General features: G+C 37.6%; 1 protein-coding gene across 1 annotated transcript in view; it reads right to left on the bottom strand.

Annotated features, from left to right (window-relative positions):
- Positions 1 to 21703, bottom strand: part of LOC117294827 (protein RRP5 homolog) — a 43857-nt gene extending 22154 nt beyond the window's left edge. Inside the window, exons 1-17 of the mRNA XM_033777363.1 lie at positions 21624 to 21703; positions 19703 to 19811; positions 18075 to 18293; positions 16822 to 17001; positions 15792 to 15953; positions 14878 to 15001; positions 12978 to 13180; positions 12184 to 12297; positions 10456 to 10665; positions 8899 to 9084; positions 7095 to 7241; positions 4973 to 5153; positions 4452 to 4648; positions 3828 to 4028; positions 2628 to 2798; positions 1005 to 1218; positions 262 to 393 (exon numbers count right to left, since the gene is read on the bottom strand). Coding sequence (XP_033633254.1) covers positions 262 to 393; positions 1005 to 1218; positions 2628 to 2798; positions 3828 to 4028; positions 4452 to 4648; positions 4973 to 5153; positions 7095 to 7241; positions 8899 to 9084; positions 10456 to 10665; positions 12184 to 12297; positions 12978 to 13180; positions 14878 to 15001; positions 15792 to 15953; positions 16822 to 17001; positions 18075 to 18293; positions 19703 to 19804 — 2743 coding nt within the window. The 5' untranslated portion in view covers positions 19805 to 19811; positions 21624 to 21703. The remainder of the gene's footprint in view (positions 1 to 261; positions 394 to 1004; positions 1219 to 2627; positions 2799 to 3827; positions 4029 to 4451; positions 4649 to 4972; positions 5154 to 7094; positions 7242 to 8898; positions 9085 to 10455; positions 10666 to 12183; positions 12298 to 12977; positions 13181 to 14877; positions 15002 to 15791; positions 15954 to 16821; positions 17002 to 18074; positions 18294 to 19702; positions 19812 to 21623) is intronic.
- Positions 21704 to 24967: the final 3264 nt, after the last annotated feature.

Here is a 24967-nt window from a genome sequence, read left to right as displayed (position 1 = left end):
AGGGTTTGTGTATTGACCAAATTGGGTCTACACAAGGTTTCAAATGATGCCAAAATCAATGTAATCAAGCCACAATTATCAAATTCTTTATTTTTCTTGCAAACTCAAAAGATTCATTATTTTTCAAAAAGCACGGCACTCTAACAGCATTGACCATTTACACTACATAGTTGTCTGCCCGTTAGTGCAGTTTGTACGCATTTCATAAAATTGCATTTGTATATTTTTGATTTGATAAGTAAACAAGTTATAAAATGTTACCTCCAATGTAAGAACTATCAATAAATCCGTTGACGTCGTTGGGCAGCTGACAAACTAATCCTACTGGGGTTGTTTGACTGACTTCGACTTCTACTTGCTGACAGATCTTGGGTTTCAGAAGCTGCTTCCAGGCTAAGGGTAAAGACAGTAGAACTTTGGTTAGAACTTCTTTTTTTCTCAGAAGACCCAAACAGGATAACAGTCCTGTTTGCCTTGCTTGTTTAAAGATAAGGGGCACCAAGGCATTTTCTCTGTGTAAAAGGGCAACCAAACACTATGAGAAAATTGTAAATTTATACTGAAGCATTTCAAGGGCACCAAGGCATTGACCAGGGGGCATAGAGGTAATCACCTTCATTGCCTCCGTGAAGTATCAAGCCTGAGACTGTACGGTGTTGTGGCTGAGCTAAGAAGAGCACCAAACTCAAGCTCTGGTGTTTCTGTTTCGCAAAGTGTTGGTTCGAATCCCGATCGTGACAATTGTGTCCCTAAACAAGACACTTAACTATGGGTACCTGCGAGGGCAGAGATGGTTCCTGTGATTGATTTAGCTTAGTAGCGCTTCTTTGTTTCACAGGCTGTATACTCCCCAGGGAGCTGAGATGGTTTAAGGAAAGAATTAATTGGCCCAGAGACCAGGAGTAATAATGTTGGAAGCGTTTTGAGACGCCCTTCGAGTGTCAAAAGCGCTATATAAAAACTGGTCATTATTATTACACCCCTCATGAAACTCTCTCTCTTACCTTCCTTTGTTGCCAGTTTCTTGCTGATAACATCTCTCTCGTTGAAGTACTGCTCCATCAGGAGACGATCTTCTCCCTTCTTAGGGTGGCACATGGACGACTGAAGACTCAAGAGAAATCGAGATTTCTCGACGACTACCTCCGTCACATTAGCTCTCAGGGTCTGACCCACTTGGAATGCATCCGAGTTGGTGGTAAAGTCATCTGACATCGCCTAAAAAAAAAATTTAAAAAACGTTATTTGTGTTTGACCCATTTACCGATGTAGGTTAAAGGGAAGGTACACGTTTGGTAATTACTCAAAACAAATATTAACTTAAAAACTGACTTGGTAACGAGCATTGGAGAGCTGTTGATAGTATAAAACAATGTGAGAAACGGCTCCCTCTGAAGTAATGTTGTTTTTGAGAAAGAGGTAATTTCTCACTAAAATAATAAAAGACTTCTAGCCAGAAGTCTTTTATTCCTATCTGAAAGCACACAAATTCGTCCAACAAGGGTGTCTTTTCTCTCATCATTTTCTCGCAACTTCGATGACCAATTTAGCTCAAATTTTCACAGGCTTGTTATTGTATGGTTATAATGGGATACACCAAGTGAGAAGACTGGTCTTTGACAATAACTGCAAATCAATCGTAGTTGCTAAGTAAAGTGTAATGTCAGAATACAAACAGCCATGGCACTATGAATTTTAGTGGTGTGTGAAATCGATCCCCTGGCCTGGAGTTTCATCTTTGAGAGGGCAAGGCCATTTTCATTTTGCAAAGGGTGAAGGGGCACCAAGGCCAAAAAAAGGTTGGCTGTATGCCTAAAGGCCAAAATTGAAATACTGTTTTTATTTTACACTGCACCATGCAATGATTTACAAGGTGCTGTGGCGCAACATGCTGCCAATCAAACCAGGGACACCGAGGCAAACCCCTTCTCTTTTTGATAAGTTCAATGTTTTTGATGTGTATTCACAACACACTTGACCTACGTTCCATCAAATGTCTAAAGGACGCGGCAATAATGGCTTAGCGTCTTTGTTTAAGGACACAAGCGCCAAAACCGTGAGTCAAACCCAATCTGCTAATCAGAAACACCATGGCTTGAGTCTGGTGAGCTTATCTGTGCTGCTACAACACACCACCCATGAATTCTATAATCAGTGAGCTCTCAGATTGAAAAAAAATTTGTGCACAAATTTCAATACTGTATTCTTTGTTTACAAAACAACTTCGTTGATCTTCAAATACTAATATAAACCACAAGGGAAACTGACTGGGTAAATTTGTAAATGATTTTTGGGGTTGAACAAAGAATTGACTAGAGTGGGATTCGAACCAACGACCTCCGGATTAACGTGCCGGCGCTCTACCAACTGAGTTATCTAGCCCTAATTGGCGGTGTCCCTATTTTGTCAATATCTTTGTTCGGGGGTGCCAGTCAGAAGCCATACAACCGTTAACTGCCGTGTAGCCAGGGATCACACCCAAATTACTATACAACCTGGGACACCGCCAATTAGGGCTAGATAACTCAGTTGGTAGAGCGCCGGCACTTTAATCCGGAGGTCGTTGGTTCGAATCCCACTCTAGTCAATTCTTTGTTCAACCCCAAAAATCATCTTCAAATACTCACAGATATTGGGGCAAGTCCCACGAGATTGTTGGGCAACTCAATGAAGAGGCCATATTTCATGACGCGCTTGACGACGCCCATGACGACGGCGTCAGACTGCAGCTCATTAAACTCTTTGATAAGCTCCTTGTTTTGCTTCGCTTGTATCAGCATCGGTTTTTGTGTCACAACCTGAGTAGATGTCTCGCTAAGGAATTTTGAAAAAAGTCTGCTTGGAAATATACTATTACGTGTCGTGAACCACCCATAAAAACTAGACCAGTGTTTGCCTAAGACAACCTGGGGTTATAGTACTCACTGATTTGGGAAAGAACAGTTTTGAGCACGATCTGTGTTACCAGATAAAAAGTTTGTGGTTTAGGGTGTCTGCCTGTAAGATTACTAACACGAATAGCTAAAGAATAATTACAGTTGTTATATTATTGCTAATAAGTCGAGGTAATAGGAAACAGTGTCAAATGTTATCATGAAAGCAACATCGACTCATAAAGAACGGACCAATTCATATCAAGAATTTGAATAAAAAACATTAGAAGTTTCTCTCTGCTTTTCAGCATTTCAGTTTTTTGACACGAACGGGTTCCAGGGCATCCGTGAGACCATCTCACGGCGACGCCACTCCCTCTTTGACCACGTCCGTCGACTTCCAATAGACACTCCAGCACATGCCACCCTCAAGCTGAGCGTCAACGCTCGCTCGAGGGGGGACTCCGTCCTGGCCCAGCCTGAAAGAGACCAAGAGGGCGACCACGTAACACCTGGTTGCGCCAGCTAAGCGGACCATGACTCATCGACACAGCAGTCTGCAGCAGTCTGCAACAAAATGTTTGGTTTGGGCGGCTCTACGTCCCCCCTTGATGGACCACTGAGAATTATGATGATGATGATAATTCAAGGGTGAGTGTTTCTAAAACAATTACTTTAAAACATCTGATAAGAGTCACATTGAAACCAATGAGTAGAGTTCAGAGATTTTGGTTAGAATGAAATTCACGTAATGCAACTAAACGTATCGGGTCAAGAAAGTCCCTTTAACAATTTTCCAAACTTAGGTGACCAGTATTATGGAAAATGTTTTGTTTTAAACAAAATCAACTTCGAGGTGTAGCCTTCTCATAATGGTGAGTCAGGGACGACAAACTGAAATTACTAGGAAGCACTGCCTAGGGACTGCCACCATTTATTTTCTTCAAAGGATACAGCATGGTTTGTGCGAGTAGAGAAAGACCAGTGCATAACGTTAGAAATGATGTCGTTCCGCTCGTAGCATGCCAGCATCGGACCACAGTTCTCTGTAAAATCAGACAGGTGCATTTTGGGAAGGAAGGCTCTAGCGCCACCAGGCTGCAGCGTGACATCTAGGCCATAGTCAGTGACCCTGGTCACTTTGGCATCTGTGAGCTGCAAAAAGAAAAAGTTAAAAAGTATCATACAACTGTACACAATTCTTTACACAGATAACACCATAACGAAGATTTATGGCAACAATTTGATGACCATAATGTACACAGCTTTAGCACGCACCAACGATGACTATTGGTTTTACCCGCTGTGTGTTACTCAGTACTTCTGAAAAAAAAAAAAACAGACAAATTTTACTTGGGTGAAATTTTAACCCACAACCCATGCAATTCTAAAACAGTGTCTTACCAACTAAACCACAGAGATAACCTGATAGCTAGAGGCAGTTCCAATCCAATATTTTTCCTGGGATTTTTCACAGAACTCTGGAAATTACTGCAAACACACATCGGTGTCCCGCTCAAATCAATTTTTAAACGTTCAAACCCAAACTCTACAAATAAAATGAGTTAAATGACAAACCTGTCCCATCTCGGGATTGCTGTAGCCAGCCTCCTTGATCTCCGTGGGCTTCTTGGTTAAATTAAGAGACAATGAGATGCGTCTGTCTTCAACAGGATATGTCTTCGTGACGCGACACTTGACGACTTGACCCACAGCGTAGGCGCCTTCTTCTACCGCTTCATTGCCAATGCACAGCTCTGAAGAGTGGATCAACCCTGGAAATAAAATTCCAATTATAATAATATTTATAATGAAAACTTATAAAGCGCACAAATCCATGAAAGTGCTCATGGCGCTAAATACAAACAATAAGATAAACATGTGCAATAACCAAAATTGAAACGTCACTTTAAAGACACTGGACACCTTTGGTAACTTGGTGTATCTCAACATAATGCACAAAATAACAAACCTGTGAAAATTTCAACTCAATTTGTCGTCGAAGTTGCCAGATAATAATGGAAGAAAAATACACCCTTGTCACAAATCAAAAGCCTCAAATGACATCGGTACTCATTACACACCGGTAACCAACATACCTGTGACATCGTTGTAGAAACGGACAAGGTAACCAAAGTCCTTGATTGTAACAATATAAGCATGTAGCAACATATCAACTTCCGGTTGGTCATAAGACGTGATGACTGGAAGGGTGGACTCCACTAAGCTTTTTTTGTGGGTCAGGAGAAGACGACGTTTGTTTGCATCCACCACGAGAACCTTGGGAGTAAATATAACGAGTCAGATAATAATATTAAATCGATGTCTTATATAGCACACGTATCTACCAAACAAGGTACTCAAGGTGCTGAGTATATACAAACTTTCAGAAAGATAGGATATTGCAGTAATGAATTCTGGGACCCAGTTATTTAGCACCTTATAATGGTTTACAAGGTGCTACGGCACATTTAGCAGACTCAGCCAGGAACACCGGGGCGAACCCCTTCTCTTTTCGATATGTGCACTGGGATCTTTTACATCAGGGATCTCATTGTCTGAGCAGAAGTCCCTCCCATTAATGATGATGTTAACCCCCCTCTACCACAGGGAACTTTTAGGTGTTCCAACATCTCCAAATGCATCGTCTGTAGACAACACATCAGGGAATCGGACTCCTTCACCAGTAACACCGGCGGTACCACCCATAAGACAAGGGGTCATGTCACCTGCACCACCACTAATCTCATTTATCTCATATCTTGCAGAGTCTGTGGTGTTTAATATACAGGTGAAACAAGAACTACACTCAAGAGGCGTTTCTACGGCCACAGATCTACAGTCAAGACCCAAAAGCTGGATACACCTGTAGGACATCACTTCAATCTTCCTAATCACTCCATTTCTGATATTTTGGATTGATAGGCTTTCGAGTCACAGTGGTTAGGTTCACTTTTATTGATCCTGGCCATCTTAGAATGGGCTTGTCCTATCTGTTTTTATAATTGTCTTGCTTGATTGCCAGTGCTCTGTCTCATTCAATCATTGGTTTACAATTCTTTTAGGTGTCATAAGTTTACATTCGTTGTTTCTTATACTGTTATATTTCTTTAGTATGGTAAATATTGTATCTTGTACTGTTTGTTGAAATCTTGGCCGAATAAATAATAATAATAACATGATTTTACAGGGCATAGAGGCACTAGGCAACCACAGAGAGACTGTGCGTTTGAGTAGGGAAAAACTCTGGATTAGACGCCTCCAGACCATTCAACCCCATGGTCTGAACATCCAAGAAGGAAACGACTAATAAACCTTTTGTTTTGCCGTCTCCTTTTTACCCCATAGCCTTTTAGCCTGAGCCTCATTCACTAATATAAATTACTTTTTACCCAACCTCACCACCCTTGATGTTGTCCTTTGTGTTTCCATCTTCTTGCTTGTGGTCAAGCAGTCCCTTCCCTTCACCCCCCCCCTTGTTTGTCCCCCTATTCATTGTTTACCCCCTGCTTTTTTATGTATGCTTTCTAACCCCATTCATGTATTTCCACTTCACTGCTTATGTTTCACTTTAGTTACCTGTTCATGTTTGTTGTGTTGTCATTTAGCCTTCGAGAAAGACTCTGCTAGGGTCCAAACGTCAGGCCATTTACTATTTTTTGCATTATTATAATCAAACATTTTTAGGGATATCTCAAAAATGCTTCCATCTTTTGAAATGAATTTTTACAGATATGGTTTATATTGCATACATCTACATCTACATATTGTATATATCTTCATTTATAAGGATTGAAAAAAAATGAACAGCTTCAAAAAACAAAAGGTGTATACTCCATTTAAAGGCACTGCACACGTTCGGTAATTACTCAAAATATATATCAGCATAAAACCGTACTTGTAACAAACAACGGAGAGCTGTTGATGTATAAAACATTGTGAGAAACTGCTCCCTCTGAAGTAACGTCGTTTTTGAGAAAGAGGTAATTTCTGACTAAAATAATAAAAGACTTCTGACCAGAAGCCTTTTATTCCTTACTGAAAGCACACTAAAATTGAATAAAGTCAAAATTTACTAAAGTCAAAATTTTCACTGGTTTGTTACTTGATGCATATGTTGGGATACACCAAGTGAGAATACTGGTCTTTGACAATTACCAAATGTGTTCAGTGCCTCTAAGAAATATGTCAAGAAACAAAAAACAAACATTGGATAGTTACCCTGAGTTGCAGAGCCTGATCAATTTGGAACTTGCTACTTGGTTTATGAATAATCACATCCGCCATATGTAAGTTAGGCACAAAGCCTGCGACGTGAGGAGAGATTTGTATCCGTAAACCTTTGTCTGTGACAGCTGACACCGTGCCCTGAAACCGGGGAAAAGATCAAATATGTATCAAGAAAAGATCTAAAAATGTGGAGTAAAATTAATTACAAATTAACCGTCTACTTTCGGTCGAATAAACATTTTAAAGTCATAAGGTGCACCAAGATAAAAACAATCTTCGAACAACAATCATTATTTGCTGGCTTGTTATATCCCCCCCCCCAACACAAAAAAACAGCAACAACAACAAGAAACACTTAAAGCCATTATACACATTCGGTAAACAGTATTATCCAAGTCACACACTTCGTGTATCACAACTTATATATAAAATAACAATCCTGTGGAAATTTAGGCTCAATCGGACATCGGAGTCGGGAGAAAATAACAAGAAAACCCACTCCTGTTTTCGCGCGTTTCGCCGTGTCATGACATGTGTTTATAACAAATCCGTAATTCTCGTTAACGAGAATTTATATTGTTTTACCGTTTTCTCAAAAAGTAAAGCATTTCATGGACTAATATTTCGAGAGAAGTCTTTCATCATTACCTTCTGTAAACCCTGTAAATTATTTGTAAATCTGTGAACTTTTTATTTTTGTCTGTACCGAAAGGGTCCAATGGCTTTAAGCAATTTTTAAATAAACAAAATATTGAAAAATCAGTTGCCCAACCCGAATTAAAAACTGACAATATAGTCTGCAACTTTGCTTGGTCTAAACAATCATAAATCCTGAACCTTATTTTGAGAGAATCAGAAATCCACTGCAAGTACCACAAACAAGTTTTTCAATGATGACAAAAACAGGAAAATTCCTGACAAATAACACGCTGGCCCACCACTTAAAAAATATGTCATCTACAGTTTAATATTCAAAACCAATCAATAACAAAGAGGGGACCAGTTTAACAACAAAAAATCTCACAAATATGAGTAGTTTTGGTTTTACCAATATGCACTCGGTACTCCAGCTCTGTAAAAAAACAAATCACATGCATATTACTCGGGGTAGGATTAAAACCCACAACCTTTGCAAGTCTAGAGCAGTGTCCTATCACGCTGTTAAAACACATCAGTGTACCTGTATATATACATAATTGGTAAAACCACAATTATTAGTATACACATAATGAATGTTTATGAGTGCAATGGTGCGAATATGTTCATGAGTTGAAAGATGGAATGTTCTATTCAACGAGGCGGAGCCGAGTTGAATGGAACATTCCAGCTTTCAACGAATGAACATATTCGCACCATTGCACGAATGAAAAACATTCATTATTTGTTTTATATAACATCAAAGTAGATCTTTGTCATTTTGATTGAAAGATACAACTTTCAAAACAAACAAAGCGTAGGCCTACAATTTTTAATTGTAGAATCCAGATGCTAGTATTAGTAATTTTACTAATATTATTCCTTGCAGTAACACTGCTGCGTTACAAAGACACGCGCACGCAGTGATGTTTTTACTCAGCTTTTTCGTTCCATCCGAAAAGTACCATTGCACGCTGGCAGCGTGCAATGGTACTTTTCGGATGGAACGAAAAAGCACGGTGAGTGACTCAGCGTGCAATGGTACTTTTATTTGTTATCACGTGACGGACAATCCTCCAATCAAATGGCAAGGATATGCTTGGGTGTTATATAATATTTGTTATCCTCAATGAAAATTTCCATCTATTGAAAAACTCACCTCCACTTTGGCACCAGGCTGAATGTCATAGTAGCCGAGGAATGGCTGCTTTAAGATAGATACCTTCATGGATACAGATGCCAACTTGTCCATCAAATTGATGTCCAGTACCCGGACTTTCACGATACCTCCTACTTTGAAGCCTTGCGTCGTAATTTTGTCCTTCTTGTCCGATAAATGTGGGAGCTGCAATTAGTCATAGAACCGGCACTGATAAAACTTTGGAAACTATCTTTCTTTTGTTTTCTTTTCTTTTTTTAATGCACGTCGCCAGACACACAAGGCCTGAAGACCACTTCAAGGTGTGGGCTACAATAAGTTCTTTTTCCAGGGGCCGTTGCCACCTATTTCTAGGGCTGAAACAGGGTTTCCCCTTTTACAGTCCATACGGATGTAGGCTAGGGTATCATCAGTTCGAAGCCTGCTGAAATCAAACTTCCTTCCTTGCTCAATAGAGTTGTGGGGACACTATTCCAGCAGACTTCCTGCGAATTCGAACGGGAAGCGAATTATGACGTCACAAGCTTCCCTCGCTGCGAATATTACGCAGGAGTTGAGCACATTTCAACTGATATGAATGATTCGTTGTGAATTTGTGACGTAAACATTCGTATCGCACTCACATACGTATGAACCTTCGCAGGAAGTATGAACCAGGCCTAACTGGGTAAATCCATTGATCTCGGAAATAATATGCGCAATGCTCGGAAGTAGGTTAAAGGCAGTGGACACTATTGGTAATTGTCAAAGACTAGCCTTCACAGTTGGTGTATCTCAACATATGTATAAAATAACAAACTTGTGAAAATTTGAGCTCAATCGGTCATCGAACTTAATAATCGAGCAAAATAATAATGAAAGAAAAAAAACACCCTTGTCACACGAAGTTGTGTACGTTTAGATGGTTGATTTCGAGACCTCAAGTTCTAAATCTGAGGTCTTGAAATCAAATTCGTGGAAAATTACTTCTTTCTCGAAAACTATGGCACTTCAGAGGGAGCCGTTTCTCACAATGGTTTATATCATCAACCTCTCCCCATTACTCGTCACCAAGAAAGGTTTTATGCCAATAATTATTTTGAGTAATTACCAATAGTGTCCACTGCCTTTAACAATGAACATTTAAATGAAGTCAACTGCACCTAAATTTCTTGCACATTTTATGCATTTTACATATTTTATTTTTATATTTTACATTCTATATCAAGCAATAAACCACAGTGAGAACTGCCTATGCACATTTCAAATGAAGTGGGCATGGGTCGAACATAGGAAACATACCACAAAGGGATTGGAACCTGCATGACCTGTGACCTCTAGATTGACTACCGGTGGTCTACACACTGAGTTTATCTAGCCCTAATGTTGGTTGTCTCCGTAATTTGACAATACCTGTGTTTGGCTTATAACTGGCGCTCTCAACAAAAAATTGTAATACCAACAATGGGCTAAAAAGTTCTGATGGTAGAGCGCTTGCAAAGTAATCAACAGGTCACAGGTTCATATCCCGCTCAAGCCACTTTTCTTTTTTCACCGAAACATCAAATAACTACTCACATAAACGAACCCTCTGGACTCTTCATGTAGCTGAACTAACATGCCAAGCCTCTTATCAATTCTTAAGATCGTTGAGTGCTTGATGATTTCACCAATCTTTAAATCCTGGAGCTGTGATTGCGTCTGATTGACGGGGTCAACGTGCTGGAGCATCAAGCTGAGGCCAAGAGACTTACTGTTTGGACAACTGAATATGATACACGCTTTCACCTGAAAGGACCAGAGTACAAAGAAAAGTCATGAATGAAAAAAAGAAACAAAACAAACAATAGATTTAATGGGATCAGTTTGGCAAATAAATGTCTCATAACTAGGAGCAGTGCTGCCAAGAAGATGTGATGGCAGCAAACGAGTGATGCGCCCAACCCTGGCCAAACATTTGAATTACGAGTTGATGATGGACTTGAAGAGTGGCAAAGAAAAAGCACTAATACATGTACAAGTTGAAGCCAAATAGATTTTCCAAGCATTTTCTTTTTTATAATAATGATATGAACATGAATATGAATATGAATAACTTTTATAATGATACTACCGAATGCTAAAATCTTCCCTGCAACAGTAGAATAAACAGCAAGAACAAATTCTCATAGAACCAATATACACATCAACGTATATAGTTTTATACTCATGGTGATATCGCAAAGTGAATAATACTGAAGTCATATATCTGGCACGTACATGTATCAGCAAACTCGACCTTTTTTGCGCAGATTTTGCACTAAGCCTTTTTGTGGAACCCAAGATACAGAGCAGAATTTGATATGTGTATTTCCCTCCCAAGCACCAACACCTGGAGTAGCATTCTGGTGTTGCAACCATCAAGTTGTTTTGTTTAGAACAGGGCCCAATTTCATAGAGCTGCTTAAGCACAAAATTTTGCTTCAGCAAAAAAATCCTTGCTTAGTAAAATCAGATTACCGGCCAAGACTCCACTCAATTGTTATGCTAAGTAAACAACAGCTAAATACCAGTCACAAGCAATGTATATGGCATGACATTTTGGCCAGTAACATGTTTAAAATAAGTGTGCTATTTTCGTGCTTAAGCAAATTTTCTGCTTAAGCAGCCCTATGAAATTGGCCCCAGATGTTAATTGCCCATGCTTCACATCCGTAAAGTAAGACAAGGCTACAATTGGGTGCCCTGTAATACCACATTTCCTTAGACCATGTAGTTTGTATAATTAATGAATGCCATGTGACCAACAATACACCAATCAAATGACAAGGATAATAATAATAATAATAATAATAATAATAATAATAATAATAATAATAATAATAATAATAATAATAATAATAATAATAATAATAATAATAATAATAATAATAATAATAATAATAATAATAATAATAATAATAATAATAATAATAATAATAATAATAATAATAATAACAATAATAATGATGTCTTACACAGCCATGACAGCAAAGGTAGCTACCAACAAGGTACTCAAGGCACTTTAGTTTGTATACATTTATCCAGAAAGATAGGTTATTGAAGTTATGAAATTCGGAGACCTAATTATGTAGCACCTTACAAGGGTTTAATAGAAGGAGCTATGGCGCATGCTTTCTCTAAGCGGTAAACTTGGATCTTTTACGTGCATCACAACGCATGGGACCAACAGCTTCACGTGTCCAAATTGAAAGGATCTACTTGGGTTTTATATATTGTTTCATCCATTCATATGTAATTATTTCAAGACAGTGTCATGATCCTTACCATTTGTTTCTCTTTGTATAAACTCGTACCGGCACTGCTGTCTTTTAAGTGGAACTGATCGATGCAGCCAGTAAAAGAATTCAAGAAGCTGACCTTGATGTTTTCTTCGATAACCTATATCAATGAATACAAAAAAAAAATAAATGTATCAACCCTCCTCTTCTGTGACTGTTCAATATCATCCAATCTGGCTTTGAATAGTGGAATATATATAAGTGTACTAAAGGTCTTAAAGAGCAGTTTAAGACTAAGGCCAGGTCCGTATTATTGGCTAGAGCTAAGGCAATGGCTAGAATTCTGCGTAATCATACATTCATACATACCTCACACAGTTTCGCTATTCCTATTGCGATACGCGCGACGCACACAGCATTCCCTTATCAGGAGTTGTTTACGGCGAAGGGCTTTACCATTTCATAGCTGGAGGGGTGTTGTGTTGAAAGCAATCCTTGAACAATTATAATGTTTGCATTTATTTTACTTTCTGACCAAAAAGTGATGATGTTTTTGACCAAAAAGGTATTTGTGAATGGGAATCAAAGTGTGTTGAATCGGTTTTCAACTAGTGGTTCAAACCTGCCAAGGCCTGGTTCTTTGTAATTTACCTCGACTTCGTCTTGGTAAAATTATCAAGAACCAGGCCTCGTTGGGTTTAAACCACTAGTTGAAAACCTCTTCACCACACATTGATTCCCTGTTTGAAGTGTCAGACTGCCTTAGCATCACACTTAGCAACAGTCGTAGCCAGAGCTTTGAAGTTCAAATGGGATGATGATCATTGGGTAACATCTTACCTTTGTTACCGTAGCGTTAACTATGGCGCCTGGTAGCAGTGAAGAGAAGTGACGCTTTACTGGCAGCTTTGGGGCCCTATCTTGCTTCCTGATCTTTGCTCTAGAAAAAGCAGCTGGGTTGGTGGAGAGTACCAGAGATCTCCCATTGGACTTCACTTCCTTTATCTGGCATTTGATTGGCTTGGAGACAAACAGCGGTTGCTCTGGAAACAAAATTGTTCCTATGGTAATTCAAATGAATATTACAATAGTAATACAAAAATATCATACTCGAAAAGCAAAGGGATAAAAATGGTTCAAAAACAGGTTAAAAAGGGAATTATTGTCCAACAATTAAATTGGAAACTCTTGGATGCCATTTGACAGCAGGGGTATCAGCACCATTTCCAATGAGTGCCAAGTATCTTAGAGATTTGTTATCCTTGTTTAGTTTTAGTCTAAATGGCATACCGACTATGAAGTTAAAACTAGAAAATAAAATAAAAATCTTTGAAATATTTCACTCTGAAATGCAGTCATAATAAAAACTGTATCTGAAAAATGTATAAAAAAGCAACAGCTGAATTTGGTTTTTACAAACATGTATTAAACCAAAATTAAGAACAATGTGTTTACATATTAAATTAATGGTTTTTCACTATTTTCTCTCGGCACACAAAACGGATTGAGCACAAATGTTCACAGGTCTTTTGTTGTTTATGTATATGGTTGATCACAACAAACGTGAACACTGTCTGCGACTATTTTGTCAGCTCTACAAATCATGTATTATGCCTTCAAAATGACAAACTCTTGAATGTATGAATGAATTCAAATCAATGTATACTCGGTTTGCAGTTTGGCCTTGACGTTGGGTGTCGTGGCCGAGCGGATAAGAGCACCGAACTCAAACTCTAGTGTTTGTGTTGGTTATGTGAGTTCGAATCCCGATCGAATCCCGGTCGTGACACTTGTGTCCCTGAGCAAGACACTTTACTACAACTGCTTCTCTCCACCTGTGAGGGCAGAGATGGTTCTTGTAATTGATTTAGCTTAGTGCGCTACATATTTGGCAGCATTGGCTGTATACTCCCCAGGGAGCTGAGATGGTTTAAGGAATGAAAAGGCCCATTGATCAGGGTACTAATGTTGGAAGCGCTTTAAGACATGGTGTATAAAGCGCTATATAAAAACCGAATATTATTATTATTATTATTATTATTATTATTATTATTATTATTATTATTATTATTATTATTATTATTATTATTATTATTATTATTATTATTAATATTATTATTATTATTATTATTATTATTATTATTATTATTATTATTATTATTATTTCATTTTATCACAGCATGCAAAAGAAAGATCTCATTTTCCTTTGTGCCGGTAACTCCTCGAGCCGGGCTACGTCCCGTAGCCTTAGATCTCAAGGGTCTTTCTCAGGATCCTCGCTGTTCCCAAAAGCGCTGCCTTCTGTAATAGATCTACCCTCACATTTGTCCCTATTTCATCTAGATGTTTCCCCAGTGCTTTGGGAATGGTGCCAAGTGCTCCAACCACCACGGGGACTACTTTTACCTTTACCTGCCAAATCTTACGAAGTTCCCTGGCCAGGTCCTGGTACTTCTCGATTATTATTATTATTATTATTATTATTATTATTATTATTATTATTATTATTATTATTATTATTATTATTATTATTATTATTATTATTATTATTATTATTACTATTACTACTTTTGCTTTAGTGGATCGAGGGAACTTCTCCTTATTATCTTAACTGATTCAGAGTGAGTTCTTAATTTTGTCTCAATGTTTTGACTAGCCTGCTCTAGTCATTGTAGGAGACTTCAAATCAATCTTTTAAAATAAATGATTGTCTTGGGAAATCCAGGCAAGATTGTCATACCTTGTTTACTATTCTTCATGTACCACTCTGCATCGCTGTTGTTAAGGAAGCCATGAACGCCAGCTACACCGGTCTCTATTACATAACCGTGGTCTTCTTTGCTGGATATGCTTCCAACAACAGTCTGAAAAATACAAAAGGCGACAAACAAAACAAAAGTGAGACTTAATGCTATACACAGGATAGTTTAAAGTGCTTTATAAAACTTGAAATATTACTAACTGTAATGCATGGTTCATTCGTAGATATACTTCAACGCTCCTACCATTCAACGATTGAATATCATTCCATAAGTTATGCCAGTCTGCGAAATGAAACTATAATCATGAAGGCAGTGGACACTATTGGTAGTTACTCAAAATAATTATTAGCATACAATCTTACTTGGTAACGAGTAATGGGGAGCTGTTGATAGTATAAAACATTGTGAGAAACGACTCCCTGAATTACCAAAGTTTTCGGGTAAGAAGTAATTTTCCATGAATTTGATTTTGAGACCCCTGAGGTCTCAAAATCAAGCATCTGAAAGCACACAACTTCGTGTGACAAGGTTGTTTTGAGCTAAAATTTTCACAGGTTTGTTATTTTATTCATATGTTGAGATACACCTAGTGAGACGGCTGGTCTTTGACAATTACCAGAGGTGTCCAGTATCTTTAATAATCAATGCATCTATACCATTTACCATTTTATTCAAGTAGGTCTATGATTAAGGAAAAGGTCAAGGTAAGTTCATCATTACATCATTGACTGTAAAAAAAAAATTAAAAAAAGGGAAAACAAATGAGTCACTGAGCCAAAATTGGCAAGTGAAATCATTCCATGCAACTGGTAAATTTACTTTTAAGATACAAAACTGGGTTTTGGTTTTTTTTTTTTTTTATATTTGAATCCAGAATTATGAAAGCTCTTACCATTCCACTCTGGAGCATGCTGGGACTGAGTTGAGAATTAATAGCCTGTGGGTCAAGGGTTAATTGTATGTGCTGACGTCCAGACTTGGTTGTCCCTGCCGATTTGACCTTACACAGGACAAGCTCGCCAATGGAATAAAGATCCTGCAGATTTGGTATTCCCTGGAGGGTGAGAACAAAACAACAATACTTTTTATTATCACAATAATAATAAAAACAACATTTATAAATATATATTTGGTTTGTGGTAACACCATGTGTGTATCTACATGCCAGGTAGAGTTTGTTTGTTTGTGTTTAGAGAACTGTCTGTCTCTATTCTACTACCGCGGCGTAGATTTATCGGATGTTCGGGAGACTTCTCAGTTTTGAAAAGAACTGTCCTGCTTTTTAACTACTACCTGAGAGGAAGGTATAGAAAATTGGCTGGGACTACAACTACCATTCGCCCGGGTAGTAGTTAAAAAATAGGACAGTTCTTTTCAGAACTGAGAAGTCTCCCGAACATCCGATAAATATATTCCGCAGTAGTAGAATAAAGAGAGACAGTTCTCTAAAGAACAAACTCTATCTGGCATGTAGATACACACATGGTGTTACCGCAAACCAAATACATAACATTGATAAAGCTTTTTTTCCAAAGGATGCAAAATGCTCAGAGACCGACCAAGCGAAAAGCGCTAACAACGTTATTACCCCTGGTCACTGGGCCTTAAATCATTCCTTAAACCATCTCAGCTCCTTTGGGAGTATACAGTCTGTGCAACATAATGCGCTACTCGGCTAAGTCGATTACAAGAACCATCTCTGCCCTCACAGGTACCCATTCACCCCTGGGTGGAAGAGAAGCAATTATAGTTTAGTGTCTTGCTCCAGGACACAAGTGTTTCGACCGGGATTCAAACCCACACTCTCCTCAACAGCAGCACCAGAGCTCGAGTTCGGTGCTCTTATCCGCTCGGCCACAACACCCTCGGTAATCTGCATTACATTAACACAAAATTTTACTGAAAATAATTTTTGTTTTTACCTGAACCTCATCCATTCTCTCCATCTGAGCATCTCCGAGTTTCTCCAGTAGTTTGGTATAAGACGCTGAGATATCAGTGATCTGAACGTACCCCGTCATCATACTAGGTAGATTCACCACTATCTCATATTCATGCAGCTCTTTAATTGCTCCCAGCACCAACAAACCTTCGGATATCGTCTGCAAATAAGAAGCAAACACTTGATTAATTCATTCAGGGTTTGCGTTTCCTTTTGTAAGTGACCAGTGTCCGGTTTCACAAAACGCTAGGATTAATCCTATTTGGAGTTAGGACAAGTAACCTGTCCGAACTTAAGATAAGTTCAATGCGTCCTAACGTCTTCAGAAACAGAAGTGAACTCGTCCTAAGTCCTAAGATTAATCCTAAGTTAGGAAAATCGACGGCTGGTGAAATCGACGGCTGTATGCTTTAAGAGTTTCCAGTTACACATTGTTTCACTTGTCTGTCAGCTTTTTTGCCAGAAGCCCATACTTCTGATTACACTATACCATGTTGCACGCTGTGACGTGGTCCATGGTATTTTGTACACACGAGAGGCCAAATGGCCAAGAGAGTGTACAAAACCCATAGACCCCGTCACAGCATGCAAACAATTGTTTTTGTTATACCACTTTTCCCGATGGCACAACGCAGAGGAATGTTTATCATTTTTACCTTCATGTAATACCAGCGTAAATACAGCCCCATACCCTTGCTCTGCTTATGCTCTTGTGTACTGTTTTTTGATGGGCTCAAAACAAAATTCACTCATGACCTTTAAAGGCAGTGGACACTATTGGTAATTACTCAAAATAATTATTAGCATTACTTGGTAACGCGTAATGGGGAGCCGTTGATGGTATCCAACATTGTGAGAAATGGCTCCCTCTGAAGTGACGTAGTTTTTCGAGAAAGAAGTAATTTTCTACGAATTTGACTTTGAGACCTCAGATTTAGAATTTGAGGTCTCGAAATCAACCATCTGAAAGCACACAACTTGTGCGACTAAGGCGTTTTTTCTTTCATTATTATCCCGCAACCTCTACGACCGATTGAGCTCAAGTTTTCACAGGTTTGTTATTTTATTATTATTATTATTATTGTTATTATGCATATGTTGAGATACACTAAGTGAGAAGACTGATCTTTGAGAATTACTAATAGTGTCCAGTGTCTTTAAAGCTTTATATATTGTAGGATTTTAGAGTCTTTTGTATGAAAGTACTGTCTAAATAAAATTAAAGTAACAAACCGTTCTTCTGAGTTTGGAGAACTTTGGAACTATTTCCGATGTGCTCAGAAGACCATCTTCAATTACTCCCTCTGCTCCTTCTTCAATATTCTCATCACCCTCATCATACTCGAACATCTTGAGTGGTGATTCATCTTCATCATCATCCTTGTCCTCTTCAATGATAGTCACCTTCGACTCACGCCTCCTCTTTTCCAAGTTGCTTGTCTCACTGTCATCCTTAAGATTAACAATTTGTAAATGAAAGTAAGGGTTTGAGGAAATCGCTTGGTGAGGTAATGTATTGTCAGTATATATTTGCTTTGCGGTAACACCGTGTGTGTATCTACTTGCCAGGTAGATCATGTTCTTTTGAGAACTTGTCTTCTACTCAACGGAGTAGATTTTTCGGGAGACTTCTCAGTCCTGAAAAAATACTGTCCTGCTTTTTAACTTCTATCTGGGTGGAAGGTAGACAATCAGGCGGGACTACTATACTTTAGCTCATAGTGGATCATGGAACTTCTTGTTATTAACTTTACTATTGTGGAGTGAGTTCTAATAGTCTCAGGTTTTGTCTAGCATTGTCAACTGTGGCATCTCAGACTTTTCCGTTAATGTTTTTATTTTATACAAAGTCTGAGATAATTTATTTTGTATACGCACATAATGATCAGCCCAGTTTAAGTCTGGCCATGTCAGTGATCTTAAAAGAACACATTTCCTTGGGTCGGTTGAGTTGGTCTATGAAAAGCATTCTGTAACCGTTTGTTGTAAAATGCATATGGGTAGAAAGATGTCGTAAAAGTAGAATACAATGATCTACACAATTATGCCTCGAAATTGCGTGGTTTTGGCAATGTATTCCTTGAAGTGATCCTCAAGTTTAATTCTCAAGCCATAATTACATGTAGGATGAGCCAAACTAAATCAATAAGGTCAAGTAAAAACAAAAACATGTTTCGCGTCCCCGCCCACTTCCTTTTTACAGGCCGCCTCCTTTTTTATTTTATTTTTTATTTTATTTTTTTATGCACATTTTTTTTTAAATAGGGTTATATTAAATGATCTCAGCAAAAACAATCTGAATGTCTTGTCTGAATGCCTCGACTAAATTATTTCATTTATGTTTTGTGTATTTCAGCAGTAGAAAAAAAAAACGGATATTTGACATTTTAACAAAGAATGGCGGCCATCTTGAAATAAAAAATAAAAAGCCCCTCTTCCTCCTTTTTTTGAAAAACCCGGACGTGAAACATGTTTTTTTTACTCGGCCTAAGTATTACGTACAATAACTGAGACTTTTAAAAAGAGCAGATAACAGGGCACATACAAATTCATTACAATTTTGTCAAACAAAATTATTGACTTTGTAATAAAAAAAGCTTGTTAAACTGGAGGTTGCTGGTTCAAATCCTGCTTTGGTAAAATTGTCTTTGTTCAACCACAAATTATTCAATCATTTACCCAGTCAGTTTCCTTTGTGGTTTATAACAATATATAAAAAAAGAAATAAAGACTTGTGCATGAATCATAACGGAACTCTTGTATTTGTTTCTCACTAAATTCCTGTTGGTGTTCCTTAAATAATAATAATAAAACCAGCTCTTATATAGCGCAATTCCAAAAAGATGATCAATGCGTTTTACCTTGAACAAAGCATCTTCATGTTTTCTTTTGATGGATTTCGTTTCCAGGAATGTCACTTTCTTCTGGTTGCCTCGGCCACGAGGGAAGTCTTCCTCTTCCATTGTGAAACTAGAAAATGATTTTAAAATATTAAATTAAATTACAGTAAGGCATTGGCAAACAGGGGGCTGATCTTCTTCAAATATACAAAATTATGCATGGATTTGAGGCTATAGAGAAGAATGACATGTTTAAAATCATTGAAGAATCCAGAACAAGGGGACACAGGCTCAAAATAAGGAAGCCCCACTGCAAATCTAAGACGAGGCAGATGTCATTTTCAGTGCGGAGCATAAACAGCTGGAACAACTTTCCTCAAATCGCCATCAATGCCTCATCAATTATAGTTGCGATAGCGGTCGCACTTAATACCAACACTCACGACCCCTCACGACAACTCACAACAACAATTTTTAAATACACTTTAACAGAGCATTTGAAGGAAATTCAACAGTTAAATATGTGCGCAAGAGTCATACGTGTATGCATCTAAATCACTTTCAAACTGTTGAAAAATTGTATTTTTTTAACTGTAAAAAAGGTGTTTTTTTAACCCGAATTTAGTAACAAACGGAAATATCCGCCATGTTGTCTTTTGACGTACTTGGAAGATTCTATTACACCGCAGGGGGCGAGGTAATTTCTGAGGGGCGAGTTTTATTTTTTCATTTTGGTTTTAGCTGCTGATTTTTTCTCGGTCCTACTAAAAGCCGATAACTCGCCGACAACGCCGACAACAAGTCCAGAGCGCCGACAACTCGCCGCCAACAAGTTTTAATTACCTCAAAAATGGCCAATAAACCATAGATGTATTAGAACTATATGTGTTCTGTAATATAAACATAAAGTTAATGGAAAAACTTCACAAAAAGTGTGAATTTTTAACCAGAAAAAAACTTCACTTGCACGAAAAGCGGTCGGACGCCATCTTGGCTTAAAAACCGTGTTTGGACCAGACCATTATGATACGGGTAGATTTAGCACTTGTCAACAACAGAGGGCGGGCTTCATGTGAAGACCTTCACTGCAGTGTGCACAGTGCATGACGCCCGCCCTCTATTGCTAAGTCTGACTCACCCGCATCATAATGGACTGGTCCGAACACGATTTTAAGCCAAGATGGCATCTGACCGTTTTCCGTGAACGTTCAGTTTTTTTTCTGGTTAAAAATTCACACTTTTCGTGAAGTTTGTCCATTAAATTTATGTTTATATTACAGAACACATAGTTCTAATATAGTATACATCTATGGTATATTGGCAATTTTCGAGGTAATTAAAACTTGTTGGCGGCGAGTTGTCGGCGCTCTGGACTTGTTGTCGGCGTTGTCGGCGAGTTGTCGGCTTTTAGTAGGACCCTTTTTTCTTTCTTGTAAGTAACTAAGCCGCCACTCTGGAATTCGAAGTTAGGGGAAACTTAAATATAATATTGTTTTAAACTCCATGAAATACATTTCAAAAAAGTAAATAATCATCTTGCATATTGTATCACCCCTGCCGTATAATAGAATCGTCCAAGTGCGTCGAAAGACAACATGGCGGATATAACCTTTGGTTACTAAATTTGGGTAAAAAAACACCTTTTTTACAATTAAAAATACAATTTTTTCAACAGTTTGAAAATGATTTGTGTGCTAATGGCTCTTTTGCATATATTTAATGGTTGACTTATGTTCAAATATTCTGTTAAAATGCATTTAAAAATTGTTGTCGTGAGTACTGTAGCTAGTAAGTAGTAGTGCGACCCGATTTCAACACAACACAGTTCGCCGCATATAATTCTAATCTAATTTGCCTGGAATCTGAACAAACTCTCCAATTAAAGGGAAAAAACAATATCCCAATCTGTAGTATGTAATCAATTATTTTAATCATGTTTTACCTCAAAAACCTGGGTGTAAACTTTGTAGAAACTGATTTGAAGAAGTACCACGTTGTGAACGCACGCGGATCACACGGAGGCCGCCATCTTTAAATTCATCAACACTGTCATCCTCCTCCCCACACACAAGGCTTCGAGAAGTACCTCGATCTCATTTGTTTCTGCTCGAGCTCGGGACCGTGGGGGTGGGCGTGCTGGTCCAAAAGCAGTGGGGGGCAAATAAATAAGCAGCTAAAAATGTACAAAAATAAAAGTACAACTTCTTCTAATTTCTTTACTTTTCACCTATTCATTTTTTGCTGAGTTTTTTTGTATGGTAAGTTCCATGCCCTTTGAAAACTATCAATTTTATAAATTAATGAGAATTTTTTAAAACTACCAAAATATATTGTAATTCTAAAAGTTATGCACAACATTAATTGGCTAAGATTAAGCGGTTGAAACATAATATCAAATATCACGATGGTCAGAAAACTTTTTTTTTTGCCTGAAACGAGTTTTAGATTTCTCTGTTTGTAAAAACATTGAAAAGAAAAAGTTTAATGGCTTCAACTTTTATTTTATTCGGTCATATAAAGTCCCAATACTTTTGTTGATGGTTGTTAACAATGTTGCCCATGCTTTAAAGGGAAGGTACACGTTTGGTAATTACTCAAAACAAATTTAAACTTAAAAACTGACTTGGTAATGAGCATTGGAGAGCTGTTGATAGTATAAAACATTGTGGGAAACGACTGATCCCTCTAAAGTAACGTAGTTTTGTAAAAAGAGGTAATTTCTCACTAAAATAATAAAAGTCTTTTAATTCCTATCTGAAAGCACACAAATTCGTCCGACAAGGGTGTTTTTTCTTTCATCATTTTCTCGCAACTTCGGTGACCGATTGAGCCCAAATTTTCACAGGCTTGTTATTTTATGCTTATGATGGGATACACCAAGTGAGAAGACTGGTCCTTGACAATTCCCAAACGTGTACCTTCCCTTTAAGCAGATTTATAACACATACAAACAAAACACAGTAAAACAGCAGATCTGTTGTTCAGCTATTCATAATATATTTATTGTGATCATAAATTCCATGCAGTGAATGTGGTCAAGAAAAATTGAAGCGAAAGTACTGATATTGGGGGAACTAAAAAAAGTTTCTGCCATTTTGTCAAATAAACTTGTTGGAATAAAATTTCAGCTGATGAGGGACAAGTTTGTTACACAGGAATTTGCTTGTACTAAAATTTATTATTTGGTAATTATCTAACAAATAAATTTCCCTTTGTTCACCAAAACTCATCCTACTTTATAAAATGATAGGCCCACTGTGAATGGGAAATAACTAGGTAAATTTTAATGAAGTTGAAGGAAAAAAATCTTCGGTGTTGTAAACTTTGCATAATTATTTGCTCAGCAGTACTATCTGTTTAACATCTTTATTGGGTACTGAGCTGGGATTGATCCCAGGATTTTAAGAGGCACAGGGCAATTAAATTAAAGGCAGTGGACACTTTTGGTAATTACTCAAAATAATTATTAGCATAAAACCAAACGACTCCCTCTGAAGTGACATAGTTTTCGAGAAAGAAGTAATTTTCCACAAATTTGATTTTTGAGACCTCAGACTTAGAATTTGAGGTCTCGAAATAAACCATCTCAGCGCTTACAACTTCGTACGTGTGACAAGATTGTTTTTTCTTTCATTACTATCTCAAAACTTTGACGACCAATTGAGCTCAAATTTTCACAGGTTTGATATTTTATGCATATGTTGAGATACAGCAAGTGGGAAGACTGGTCTTTGACAATTACCAAACGTGTCTCGTGTCTTTAAAGAGGTTAAACCACATTAGTCTAACGTTATCAATATGTGGCGAGGCTTTTTGGATCATGAGCGACGATGGTTGACTTTTAATCTAATCAAAACGTTTTTGTGCTCTTTTGAATGTGTTCTTGTCACAGATGTGTTGCCTGTGTGTTTATATATTTGATATATCATTATTTCTCTTGTCATAAATGTAATACTTTTAAAGACTCATTTTGTAAACTGTACATTTCAGCTTTTAGCCGCCGCTATTTATAGCTGTTATTGCAGTGTTTTAATCAACCATGAATAATAGTAAGAATAATTTTACTTAGGTATAAGAAATATATGTATAATCTTACTACAAAGTTACAACCCTTATGCATTGACCTCATCAAGGCGCCATCAACACCATCTCCTTTTTGAGCTCTTTCGAAAGGACGCCTGCCTCAATTGACGACGTGCATATGTAGGTTCTAAATTGACACCAACTGAGTCATGTATCAATTAAACCTTCAACTGCTTTAAAAAACGAAATTAAATATTTAATGTTTCATAAATCTTTCAAGTTGTACAGATACATTTAACTATAAGCCCAAGTAGTTATACAAAAATATATATTGTGATTTATAAAAATACAAGTATAGTAATTACAAATGAAAATTGCTTTGTATCACCATTTATAATTATGTCAGGCACTGTAAAGTTGGGACTCTGTGGTCTCCACTGGCAAACAAAAGTGTCAATGTAGATGAGAGAAAAAGGCAAAAAATAAGCTTTTTGCAAATTAGATTTGAATAATGACTATACTTTATAGCCACAACTCAGTATCTGCTTATAGGGAAGGTACAAGTTTGGTAATTACTCAAAACGAACAGTAACTTAAAAACTGGCTTGCTAACGAGCATTGGAGAGCTGTTGATAGTATAAAACATTGTGAGTAACGGCTCCCTCTGAAGTAGCATAGATTTTGAGAAAGAGGTAATTTCTCACTAAGATAATAAAAGACTTCAAGCCAGAAGTATTTTATTCCTATCTGAAAGCACACAAATTCGTCCACCATGGGTGTTTTTTTCTCTCATCACTTTCTCACAACTTCGATGAGCAATTTAGCTTAAACTTTTCACAGGCTTGTTACTTTATGCTTATGTTGGGGTATACTAAGTGAGAAGACTGGTCTTTGACAATTACCCAACGTGTACCTTTCCTTTAATCCGATTTCCTCATACTATTGATACAGTTGTGTACAGTCAGAGGTACCAGGATTTGCTCATCTGGTTTGCCTTCTATACTTGCCCCAAACCATTTAACCTAGCAACTGTCTCCATAATCTGAAAAATTCGAATTCAAATTCAAATTCAAATTCAAATTCGAATTTAAAATTAACTTCATTTTCAAATTCAAATTCAAATAAAGCCGCAGCCATTAGCCCTAGAACTTCAATCAGCCTAATTCCCATCCAGCACCAACCTGACCAATGCTATGGGGAATCTATCATTTACTTTCAAATTCCTGCAGGACAATACTCTGGAGTCAGGACTCCATACCGTTA

Source organism: Asterias rubens, chromosome 9 (genome assembly GCF_902459465.1).
Source record: "Asterias rubens chromosome 9, eAstRub1.3, whole genome shotgun sequence".
Taxonomy (NCBI): domain Eukaryota; kingdom Metazoa; phylum Echinodermata; class Asteroidea; order Forcipulatida; family Asteriidae; genus Asterias; species Asterias rubens.
The sequence above is the reverse complement of the archived record's forward strand: the minus strand, read 5'-3'. Positions and strand labels throughout refer to the sequence as shown.